The 13,114-nt window shown below is 38.7% G+C and overlaps 1 protein-coding gene across 6 annotated transcripts in view; it reads right to left on the minus strand.

The window, feature by feature from the left end:
- aacs (acetoacetyl-CoA synthetase) overlaps window positions 1-8,560 on the minus strand; it is a 33,698-nt gene extending 25,138 nt beyond the window's left edge. For 2 of the 6 annotated variants that reach the window (XR_010915475.1, XM_067520062.1), the window contains exons 1-8: window positions 8,213-8,560; window positions 6,993-7,096; window positions 6,398-6,518; window positions 5,425-5,538; window positions 1,503-1,600; window positions 773-887; window positions 371-452; window positions 91-244 (exon numbers count right to left, since the gene is read on the minus strand). Coding sequence is in view for 5 of the 6 variants with exons in the window: in XM_067520062.1 (XP_067376163.1) it covers window positions 91-244; window positions 371-452; window positions 773-887; window positions 1,503-1,600; window positions 5,425-5,538; window positions 6,398-6,518; window positions 6,993-7,096; window positions 8,213-8,351 (927 nt within the window). In the remaining variant the exon portion in view is untranslated. Of the gene's footprint in view, window positions 1-90; window positions 245-370; window positions 453-772; window positions 888-1,502; window positions 1,601-1,838; window positions 1,921-5,424; window positions 5,539-6,397; window positions 6,519-6,992; window positions 7,097-8,212 lie in introns of those variants that run through there. The other 4 variants (XM_067520060.1, XM_067520061.1, XM_067520064.1 and 1 more) reach the window with 4 other exon arrangements.
- Between the last annotated feature and the right edge of the window lie 4,554 nt (window positions 8,561-13,114).

Here is a 13,114-nt window from a genome sequence, read left to right on the forward strand (position 1 = left end):
TTACATGTTAATACAACTATATAGCTACAACTACTGAGAATAATGCATGATGGTTAATTTAGGGATAATGGAAGCTAATGTGTTCCTTACCCCAGCAGAGTGGACCATACACTTAGGAGCTCCTGTGGTTCCAGAGGAGTACATGATGAACAGAGGATGACTAAATGGAAGCTGCTCAAACTCCAGCTGAGGGAACTGGTCAGCCTCACCGCGGCCAGTTCCCAAGAAATCCTCTATAAACACACTTGGATTTTTCAAAAAAGATAGGGTCAAATTAGAAGTGAAAGAAAACACTGATAAAATATAAATTATATCTGTATACGTTTCTCAGTTTCGACACCTGATTGTAGGTATATCCATAGAAACACACCTGTTGGGGATTTTGGAGAGGTCAATTTCATGTTTGGAGCGCGCATATGGAATCACAACTACTTTCTGCAGGTCAGGCAAACCTAGGGCCCAAACAGAGAGTGAGAAAGGCTCATGCTTGTGTCTTCTTTTCTCACAAAAACCTTACAGTAAGCAAAGAAGTTTCCCAGAGAAATACAACACCACTGTTATTTTGATGAATGCGTCTTGGTTCCTGATGGAATTCACCAAGAGAGCATGAGGCCTAGTCAAATGTATTTATAAAAATCCTGTGAAAGCAAAGAAACAAATCCTACTTGCACCTGTACAATGGTCCTGCATCTGTCCTCCATGAATTCTTCATTTAATTTTTTTAAATCTTGTAAAACAGAGAGGAGTGAAATTCACAAACAGATGTGGTCACCTTTGACAACGTTGGTCAGCTTTTCCATGTGGTCATGCGTTTTGCCGTTGTAAACCACAGCAGCAACAGAAAAGATCAATTTGGGCTGAATTTGAGAAAACCTGTCAAGGACACCCTGAGACAAAGAGAGAGCATCGATTAAAACCAATAAAAATTAAAAGCAAAAAAAAAGAAAAAGAAAAGTCTAGAAAAACTTTCCAGGAAATTTGAGAAAAAGGTGAATTCAACTGAAATTTATTCAATGGTCATTTTTAATTAAAAGACATGGAAAAAATGGGAGATTAATAGATAGGAAATGTACATTAGATTGTAACTGATCATTTTGATATCATGATTGTAGCAGTAGTTCTATAATCTGCCAGAAGGGGCGGTAGCACACCAGAAACAAAAAGGAGAGAACGTTAGTATAATATTTTTAAGGTGAAGAATCCATTTCGACCCCATGTAGGTCAGTAGAATGAGGAAGACATGACCTCTTAACCATTACCACTGTTAACACTACTAATCAAATGCATATTCTACAGTGACAGGTGCAAAGAAAAAGATATGGTTAACCAGCAATTGAACGGGTTTGGTGTATTTAATTTGTATTCCCTGGATTTGGATTTATTGAAGAGTACTAAAATACACTGTTGCTAACGCACTCCCAGATATGACAGATAAAAATACACAAATTAAAAATATGCATAAACAAAAATACAAACCACAAACAATATAGAACAATGCTTACATTTATTCCAAAGTCGACAGACGTAGAGCTCCAAATTGCTCCAATGCTGGCTGCTGCTAACATGGCCTCCACTGCATGAATGCCATTGGGTAGGTAGCCTACAGAAGGAAAGGGGAGAGAGGAGGTCAACATTAATTTTCAGTGAAAATCCATGATTCTATTTAAGGAAAGTTACTATTGACAAAATGTAAAGTTAAACGTAGAGATTTGGATGAGTGTCAGGATGAATTTTGTATGAATTTTCCTATAATAGTTGTGTAATGTTGTACAGATGTACAGAAACTACAGGCAATACCAGAAAAAAATTTAAAAAGTCTGTATTAGTTTTATAGTCACCTGACTGAATAGTGGCGAATAGTGGAACAACTCAAAGAGGAGGAGGAGGAGAGACACATACACAAGATTGTGAGATCTGGATAAAAGTCAGAGCAAAAGAAGATGGAACTATACAACTGAGGGAGGTGCAGTGGAATACAATATTTCATTCTTAACAAGCAGAGCTGAGATCATAACTGCTGTCTTGCTGTGATATATTCCTCGATCAATATCGGAAATGGTGCCCAAGGACACTGCAAGTCTTTTCACTGGACAGACACAGACCATCAGCGAGAAAGAGAGAGAGGGAGGGAGACAAAGGTAAAAAATACCATATATGGATGGACAATATTGACATTTATACCCTTATCTAACAATCATTCATTCCCATATTAATAAAGGTCAACATCAATAACAGCTGTTTACATTTCAAAGCAAGATGAATGACTCCAGTCTCCAGCAGTAAAGGATTTTAATTTCAAGACATCAGTAAAGTTAAACATTTAGTCTATTCAGTCAAAATCGGTTAATAGAATTATATTCCAAAATCAAAATATAAGCTATTTCCATGCGATATGCGGCCATTAAACCTAACCTAACCTAAACTAAAACTACAATCTGTAGCAGGGAGAAAACAAATGGCCTCTGCATACAGTAAATGACAGAAAGGAACTGCCAAGCTCTACACAGGAGCTCTCATGCTACCTTTAAACATACAGCTATTACTTTTCTATCATTTACCTTATCTAACATGATAAAAGTATGATAAAATTATACAGATGGCAGTTCCAGTCAAGTAACCTAACTGCTCAAAGGCAAACGTCCACCCCGTCACTTCCAGTGACTAATCGGGCTTTATTGGTTGCCTCGCTGGCCCCTGCTGCAGCTACGAAGCTGGTCTGGGCCGAATGACATCTCAGCGTGACAGATAACCACCCGGCAACACAGATTCTACAGCCGCTGTCATAATATATTATCTTCTTACACTAGACCAGGACAAATAGCGTCATGGATCACAATCTTTCAGCACCACCCTGCTTGACTGCTCCTGTGGCTACTGTTATGAATCACCATCTTCCTGTGCTGTAACAACAGTGGTTCACCAGTGCCCTCATTGTCTGTTTATGTACGAATACTGCTATAAAACTAGTCAGGTCTACATGCTTTATTATAACCAGTTAATGAAAGTCAACTTGTCCTTCAGGTTGGAAATGGATAAACAAGTGTGACATCATTACACCTTCACCTACTGTTCTAACAATTAGCTACAGTTTCCTCATTGTACTACTTTATTATACAGACACTGAATTCAATGACTTAAAAAGTGCAACAAGAGACAATAAAAATGGATTTGCTGGATTTTTGGGGGATTAAGGTTCTAGCCCTATGGTTGAGATTTTTCAGTATTGTGTACATTTCCAAAGTTTTACCCAAAACCCTGGTTTGTCTCGGTTGAATGGATACTTGTGAAAAAGAATGACCTTTTCCAATTTCAAATAATTCTTGTAGTGGGGTTTGTCATTATAAGAGCACTTTGTAAAAGCACTTTTGATTCATACCAAAGAAAAACATGAGCTAAATGAAAGTTGCTTTCATGATTTGTCCCAGCCAGCACATTACCAACCAGCTAGCAAGGCCATACCAAACAGGTTTTGTGTCACATATTCCACGTTGTGCATGTGTGTCAGTAGTATCCTATTCCACACCCATTCAGAACAAGGAAGTGTGTGCAACAGGATAATGTGCAGCTCTCGATGTTCAAAGGTACGAGCTGCACCTTGTTGACATTTCCCTGATGTCATTTAAACATGTTTTTAGTGACTAATTATTTTAAATAACTATGCTGTTACATTTTTCTCTTAGATTGTTGACTACACATTTGTATTACTAAACAGTCTGCCTTTGGTTTCACAGTGTGTGCGTTTTCCATGACTCACAATTAAAAAAATATGCATTCCCAGGTGGATGTACAGTGGGAGTGAAGGCTACCAGCTTCATAACAGGGTGGAGGGTGATTGGACCAAGGAAATGTGCAATGGAAATGAAAAGTGAACAACAGGGAAAATATGTGTGCCAGTTCGTGTGTGTGTGTGCCAGTTCGTGTGTGTGTGTGTGTGTGTGTGTGTGTATGTGTGTTTGGTTGGCTTCATCAGCTAAGTGCTTATATATATCCTGAACTACAGTCACTGACAAGACATTTTAGTTCCAAACTGTGGACAAGGACATCTCTGTCTCCAACACACACAAGTGAGTACACCAAATTCACATATATGTGTTTAGACATGTGAGAAAAGTAATGGAAAAAGTGGAGATTGTGGAGATTAGCTAATTTCATACATCCTTTCATACATCCTGTCTCTTCTACTCCTTGTTTTTCTTTAGCTCCCTCTGCCGTTCTGTTTCTCCCTCCTCCCTACATCCCTACGGTCTTTCTAATGAGATTCCCACTGAGCTTAAGTCATTTAACTAATGGATTCCCCTACCGCAATATCCATCTTTCTTCTGAACACACACACACCACACAAACACACACAGCAGCTCAATATGTGCTCATGAAGAGTAGCCTTGGATGACAGTGGTGCTGGTGCTTTATCAACAGGCCTGTTTAGGACAACTTCAGAAATCTGAGATGCTAGTTTTACTTCTCCAGTGTAACTGAAGCCTGGAATACTGACACAGCACAAATGTGGCACAGAGCAGTGACTAAAACAGAGATGGGGTTAGACAGGGCACAGTCCTGCTCAGTGGCAGATTATGCAGCAGTATAAGTTCCTAGATGTGAACTAGTGGACCTGAATGAATGTGCTGTACAGTGGGCGTACCAGCAAAACATGCCATTCCTCCCTGTACAAATATGACCATAAAATAAATAGTGACATTCAGAAAGAGCTGTAGCTTATGCCAAGAAAGCCACTCTCCTTGGCGGTACATTCTAAAACACACAGTTATTAGCCTATGTCCAACAAATTTTGCAACAAGCTACAAATAAAAAGAATGTAAAGGAAAAGTGGAAATAATTATGTGAGGAGAGGAGCTTGTTATTCTACTATCACTGAAGAAATGCCGGGCCTCCAACATTGGAATCTACCAATTAATGTGGCCAGTAGTTACGGGTGCAACCGATCACAAAAGTCACAAATCAGATCAAATAATGATTCTTCGATCATCATCATTGGGCAAAACTATTTAATTCTAAAACCTTTTCTTTTATGATTTACAAACTTAAAGACTTATACGAATACAGCATTCAAGATGACCAAGGTTTAAATAAGATATAAAAGTTCCATTTATATTTTGTATGCTTTTCTAAATTAAACAAATGGAAAAATGTAACTTATAACATGAAATATTTTTTGACAAAAATGACGATGTCTGCATGTATGTTTGGGAAGAGGGTAAACCTCTTTGCAGTTACTGTGAAGAACACTGTCTCTGAACTGAAGTGTCAGGAACAGCAATGTAGCATCTTATTGCAATGTAAAGGTGACTATGTTGTTTAGCATTCTTATTATTTTAACTTGATAACAATGCATATATAAAACACTAATATCACCACTGGTTTCCATAGATTGTTCTTTGCTTGAATTGGGCAATTAATTAAACTCACCAACGACTCTGTCTCCTATCTGGACTCCCATCTTCCTCATGGCTGCAGCAAACAACGCCACATCACGCCTTAGCTGTCCAAACGTCACCTTCGCGATCTCCTCATTTGCCTCCGCTGGCAGAAATAGACACACAAGACAAATGCATTACCTGCACACAAAAATGATTATTTAAACTTCAAACTCCCACATACAGTTTGGCTTGGATTGGATATTTAAAGTTTTGTGTACCACTTTGTAAATATTCTATTTCTTTGCGGGTCCCTGTAAATGCCTATGTAGCCCATTAAAAGGAAAGCCTAAGTGAAGCAAATTATAAATAAGAAGATATAAATAGAGACAGATAGAGCAGCAGGACAGAGCCACAGACAAGATCTGTCCTCCTATCTCTCTAAGTAATAGTTTACTGACATCCAGAGAGGCTCCTGAGCATCGTGACCAATGGGCCTTCTCTCAATTACATTACATTTCCTGAGGGAGGGTGCTTTCGTGTGTGTGTGTGTGTGTGTGTGAGTGTGCGCGCGCGAGACTCCACTCTTTCTCATACTAACACACACAGCAATAAAGAAGGGCCTATCCATTAGTATGTGACAGTCCTGTGAGGTAGAGCAGGGAGCAGCAGTTAATCTAATAAGTGACGTAAGTAGGGTTACGCTCACAAGGCATTGATTCTGTACTCAAATGCACCCCCCAGCAGAGTTTTTTCATGTTCTGCTCATTCATTAGTAAACACATTGGCGTACATATGCGTTTATAACATATAATATATAAGTATGTGATGTAATACAATGTGTGTACAATGTGTTAAGATGTGCATAGTTTGCCCAGTGCAAGGAACTAATGCCATGATTGGTGATTTGATCATTTCTGGGGATCAATAAATTCAACACCAAGTGATGTGCAACACCATCACATGCATTGTCGTATATCACATATTGCAGTTATTAATAAGCACCACCCATTTTATATACTTACTTGCAGCATAGAGAGCCACTTTATCTTGGTCTGGATGTTTGAGCAGGTTCTCAGCGTAGTTGAGCCGAGCCCCTTTAAACCACTCAGGAACATCTGAGATCCGTTTAGATACATCCACCACCTTGTATATGCCCAACAAACACACACCAAGAACACACACAAAAAGAGACACAACACTGTCATTGACCAAGACTGGAAATTTTAAAGCTCTAATGTACTTGCTAGAATAACATTTTAATTGGTTTTTGCGTTCATTTTCTTATTTGTGTTATTTTTCGCACTTATCAGACATGTAGGCAGGCATCTACTATGACACTTCTTGTCTGTAACTAATAGATTAATGACTTTATTGCATACAAACATAACAAATTAACATGTTTTGTCAAATGCAGGTCATTCATTGGTTTTTCATGACAAGTCTCTCCTCTCAACCTACTGTTAAATCAGAATCTAAAGACTTTTACACTATTTTAGTCAAATAATTATTTTTTTATTTGCTTATTTATTTGGTTTTGCTTTGTATATTATTGAAGAATGATATTAAATTTGCGGTTGAGATCATAACTAATCCAATTCAAGGAAAGGTTGGACTCACCTCATCATATGGTTTGGAGCTGAGTACTCCACAGAAGCGCCACACTTCTCCCCAGAACTCTGGGTAGTTGTCCACTGACCACTGGTAAAGGTCATTGTAGTTGACTAGAGCACAAAAAAAAAAAAAAAACATCAGCCATGACTACAAGTTCATAATAAAAAAATATGTTTAATATTAAGTTGTTGAATTACCTAAATGCAGGAAAGCATTCAACATTAGTATAGGTATTACTACTAGGGAGTAGTACTAGGTAAACCCATCACTTGAAAAATCATAGGCTGACAGCATCCATGGCTTTAATAAAACATGATGCTTGGACAATATTTGTTTTGCAAATCTGGCACAAAATTCATTTGATAATCTGCACACATCTAATGATTACTGCACAAGGTGAACTTTAGCTCAATTCTGTCTATGTTTAAAAATGGCCCTCTATACTGACTGGATGTATGCCAAGGTGCCAACTGCATTGACATACAGTTGGCAACAGAAGAAAAAGCACATGTCAGAGTGACCCAGTAAGAGCATGCAGATCTCCAATCATAGTTTAAACTAGTGGTTTCCAGTCTTTTTGGCTTATGGCCCTCTGAAATACTTACTGTCAAATCACTTATCAACTTGCTCAAGTCCTGTGTTGTTAGAACATCCACCAAAGACTGATGTTCCCTTTTATTTTAATAGTTCTTACAGGTGGATTGATTTAAATTACAATTTAAAAAAAAAAAAGCATGACTTCCAAAAACTAAAAACATAACTATAATTTTAGAAGATGGAGTTTTCATGTTCACAAATCTGCCATAGCTGCATTCTTCACTCCTGTCTCCATCTCTGCTCCCTTGCATTGCATTACCTCTTCCCCCCTATTCACACAATACCCTGCCGACCATGTTTTTCTGCATTCTTTCACAACTCAGCTGGTTTGACTTGACCTAGTATCAAACAGAAAATTAGAACAGGTCACTGTCTTCTATTGCCTCCAGTCTTCAATTGGGAGCTGGAAGGTCAGTCTTTTTAATACCTCCTTTAAATGGTTCAACACAACCTATCCCTGAAACGTTGCTTTGCAAAGCGGCTTTAGACTATTCAGGAGTAATACAGCGTCTGTTACCAACACATATAGTGGGGGAGGACTGTCTATTTGGGTGTCTTTTCAGCTCAGACATCCAGCTTTGTCTTGTATTCAATCCAGCACGCCTACTCTCTCCCTCCCCTCCACTCACCCAGATTAAGACCGTAGTCCCCGTTGACCTGTATCCTAAACTTGTCCATATGTGTGTTCCTCTTGGAGTCCGGGTACCACAGCACCTTGCTCTCCATATCCATAATTTTCTCGCTCTTCCTTTTTGTGTCTTTAGACATATTTGTAGCGTCCCTTTTGTCGAATACCACACAGCGTTTGACGCGAGTTGTGAGCACCTTGCTAAAGCTAGCTGTGCCTGAGGAGCGAGCTTGTGTTAAATGAAATTGCCGAGCAGCTACTCAACTTGATTGGCCTTGGAATTACGTAAATACGAGACAGCTAGCAACTGTCAAAGAGAAGCGTGGAGCTGCAGGGAAAACTGGTTAAAAAACGCCCAGCGTCATGACGTGGGACGTCGAGCTGCATTCAAGAACGGTCTCTGTTCCATTACTGTTACACCTACCATAAACAACACTACACTGTAGCGTCTTTCGTTTGCGGCATTGCTTAATTTGCTTATGTCATGAATTCTACCATCTGGTCTACTTCAAATGTGATAAATGAAAGTTCCGCTGACTGTTCAAAATATAGATATATAAATATAAAGCATACATAGTGCCTCATGTTTAATAAATACGTCATTAATAAATGTAAAATATAGGTGAGTATCAAAGGTATTCCATGTTTGTATATGTCTGTTTAACTGACGATTTTTTTTATATATTTTAGAATTCTTAGGCCCATATACAAAAGCTGTAATCGCAGAAGTCTTGAACGTCTACCATACGTGAACGCGCACTAGAGACACACAGTCGTGTTTGACGCTCACGCAGAATCTTGCCTGTGAAAATGGAGCCTTTGGATTGGTCCTCATCACACTGGTTCCACATCAGCCGACGCATCGGTCTATTCGGGGGGCGTATCATCGCCACTGGATTGGCGTCTTGTTTGATCAATGGCAAGCTGGCTTTCAGTGCTTCAAAGAGGCACATTGGCCAATTAGGGAGCAGGAATATAGGAGCGTTTTAAGGGTGTGCCCAATCAGTGAGAGGAAACTATGACCCTCCTCACTGTCTGGATGGAGTCAACTCAACTTGGTTATTACCCTGCTGTAAAATTTCTTCAGTTCAGTCATGTCCTGTCAAGTCTACTCAAATTTACATTACTAAATGCCCATAATTGTTTCATCAATGGCAGTTTTACAATAATTACCAATGATCAATTGTTAGAAATTTTTTTCATTATGGTTTTATAAATGCACTCTGTAAATCCTCCACTGTAAATCCAAATGAAATAATCCATCAAACAATAGCCGGAAAGTAATTTAAAACACAAACATAGCCTACAAACTGAGAGAGAATGGAGTCAGAACCTCTAATTCACCTCAGGGAACTGACACTGAATATATCTACAATATTATACAAAATGCAGCAGAAAGTGAGCATGGTTTGGAGACTTTCTTTGTGTGGCACCTGTCTTTGACTGCTGTGTGTGTTTTTTGTTTTTTTTTGTTTTGGTGTGTTCACCTACATATTGGTTAGCTTGGCTTGAGTGGTCCATTTCTTCATAGAGGCTTTTGATTTTTATTTCTGCCCTTTGTTGGGAACTGAGTGGCTCCTTTCTGACTAACTTCTCTTCTTTCAGTCCACCTTGCATAGCTGGACCAGTATGCAATTTTTTTTTTTTTTTACAAAATTAGAGCCAATAATAAAACTCCTTGTACCAGCACTTGAAATGGATGCTGCAGTCTAACTGAGATAACATTCAAATACCTGAAGTTGACCTAAAATGGACCCTTTTTTCCATTCTGCACAAAGTGTCTCTTTTATCTGTTTGTCCTAGCCCTGTCTCTACATCAGCTCATGCAGTCCAGCCAAAATTCACATTTGGTAACATGCAGCACCCATTAATAAGTTTCATCGAGGAATTATTTCCCAATATCTGTTCTTTGGATGTAAAATCCACAAGTGACAACGAATGTTAACTGTCATTTTGCATTTTGCAATGCATTTCATTTACCTGGTAATTTTATCCAAAATGACCTACAATGATCCTAACATGACAGAAAGACAGAAAGTGTTTAGTCAACAGTCAAATACCTGAAGTTGACCTAAAATGGACCCTTTTTTCCATTCTGCACACAGTGTCTCTTTTATCTGTTTGTCCAAGCTGTGCCTCTACATCAGCTCATGCATTCCAGCCAAAATTCACATTTGGTAACATGCAGCACCCATTATTTCGTTTCATCGAGGAATTATTTCCCAATATCTGCTCTTTGGATCCTGTGATGTAAAATCCACAAGGGATAACACATGTTGACTGTCATTTTACATTTTGCAATGCATTTCATTTAGCTGGTAATTTTATCCAAAATGACCTACAATGATCCTAACATGACAGAAAGACAGAAAGTGTTTAGTCAACCAAGTTTTGCAGCATGGTATTCTGTCAGAAATGTTAAATACAGAGTGACTGAGAAACTATTGCTGCTGCTGGAGCTCAATTTTGGATAAGGTTTCAAGTCGTGACCAAACAAATCTTTCTTCCATGTTCTCCATTTAGTCACTTTTTTTTTTCAGACTGATTCATGAACATTGAATTAGACACCTGACTCGATCTATAACAGCAGGAAAGAGGGAGGGGAACCCTCATATTACTGAAATATACAGTTTATTATGTTTTATGAACGCATTCTGATGATGTAAGTACCTACAGTACTTGGCCATGTTTGTAGTTCTATTTCACGGGAGCTGTAGTTTTACAGATGATCAAATCAGCGATCAAATATGTTAAAATCATGATTACTTCAGTATCTAATTATCAAAGGTGTAGTGGTTGGTGATTTATCGTGAAATACAGAAAATATAGAAACATGCTCTGGTTTTTACAAAGGCAGATAGAAAATGCTACATTAGACCGTGAACAAAGCTCCTGAAGCTAATGGGATGAAGGCTAACCCAGACATGATATTATGAAACTGGTCGTGAATTCAGCCACTTATGCTGTAGAGAAGGATAATGGTAAATGGTAAATGGTCTGCACTTATATAGCGCTTTTCTACCTATTGGCACTCAAAGCGCTTTACACTGCTTCTTATTTACCCATTCACACTCACAATCACACACACACTCATACACCGATGGGGGAGCTGCTATGCAGCTGGCCAACACTCACCGGGAGCAACTAAGTTGGGGTTCAGTGTCTTGCTCAAGGACACTTCGACATGTGACCGGAGGAGCCGGGGATTGAACCAACAACTGTGAGATTGGTAGACATGTTGTTGTTGTTTTCATCCTGTTATAGCCTCATGGTTTGAGGCTATCTCTCCTGAACCACGGCACCACGACAGTGGAATTTATATGTCATCATGTACAAATGACATCACATTTTTGACATATTTATCTATTTTTTTGTGAGATGGTGATGGTACGGGATCATCTGAAAAGGCACCGACGCTATGATTACGTCAGATGGAGGCTGCCAGTCCACTGTGTAAAGGATAGTGGTTCCTCTGCAACCTGTGGAGCACTTTGTTATTAATTCATGATTTTATCTTCTCCTTTACAGGCTTCTTAACCTTTCCGAGCTAGTTGTTGAACTCCTAGCTCCTTTATCAGCTTGTGAAGCTCTAAAATTTGTGCATTAATTATTGGAGATGGGAAACCTTCTGGTCTTGTTTAGGAGTCATTTGTTGTCTCTGTTTCCTTGTTTAATCCTTCCAGCTTCCTCTGTATCCTTTCACCACAATGTGCCTTTATAGTAACACAGTCAACCTGAAGTTGAAAGACTGTCTTAGTGTCGGCATCCACAGCATCATTGTCTGTGTAGGGAGCTCTGAAGCAGATGAGTTGTCTTCTTAATGCTTTATGGTCAACAATAAGAGATAACGTTACTTTTTTTACGTACTTTTCTTAAGAAGGGGAATGATGTGACTCCAGTGATTTAATCTCAGCCCTCAGCTTTAGCTTGGGCTCATTGGCCTTCAGTTTTAATCAGGTTGCTATTTCCTCATATGATCTTATTCAGCTTGTCAATTTTTTTTTGTAAATTGTGCCACAGTTTCAGCCACATCGCCTCTTCAGATTTTTAATTATCTGATCCAGTTTTCTATGAGTGTGAACATATCTGTACTTTCAGTCTCAGTTACTTTCATTTGTCCCTCAATTAAGTTTTCTACAGAGCAGACAGTTACACATAGACAGAAAACATGTTTTTTTTGGTACAGTATCACTCCACTTGTAGTTTGTTTGGTGTAATGAGCTATGTAACATTTATAATCATTAAAAACCTAAAGACAGGTGGCAAATATAAGAAAGAACATAATAAACTATACTATAGACTATAAGACTCCATGTTACCTGCACTGCTAGTTTTAACTCTCTTGTGTTTCCCAAGGAATCAAAGTCTGTGCCAGGTGCTACTGATGCCTTAAGGCCGATAGTAGCTTTGTGAACGGATGTTCCAGGCGATTGGTCTATATATTGTTTATGCCCAGCCCTAATGCACTGTATGCCTATTTTAGGATTTGAAGACTTTCCAGCCTAGAGAAATCATTTATGTACTGAAGTTAATACCAGCCATTTCTAAATATGAATAAGAAAAAGATTCAAAATGTAATTCAAATGTTTTGTTTTTAATGTCACAATGACGGGACATCAGCTGCACAGCGTTTTACCGGAGAAGATGTCCTGCTGCCCTGTGCCTACAACCAGAGAGGTTCTGTCCCTGAGACGTTTTTGGGAAATTATACGAATTGTCCCACATACCAGCAACAGAAATTCAGAGGTCGATTCTCTGATGTCTATAAGAAGGGAAACTTCTCCATCATCCCACAGAACATGCAGCAGTCAGTAACTACTGTAAGTGTTTAGTACTACAGCTTAGCCAGATAATAAGAATGAATTTCTCAGGTTTGTATCTTTACAACTTCCTGACTCAGCTA

This window comes from Channa argus, chromosome 11 (assembly GCF_033026475.1).
Source record: "Channa argus isolate prfri chromosome 11, Channa argus male v1.0, whole genome shotgun sequence".
Lineage (NCBI taxonomy): Eukaryota > Metazoa > Chordata > Actinopteri > Anabantiformes > Channidae > Channa > Channa argus.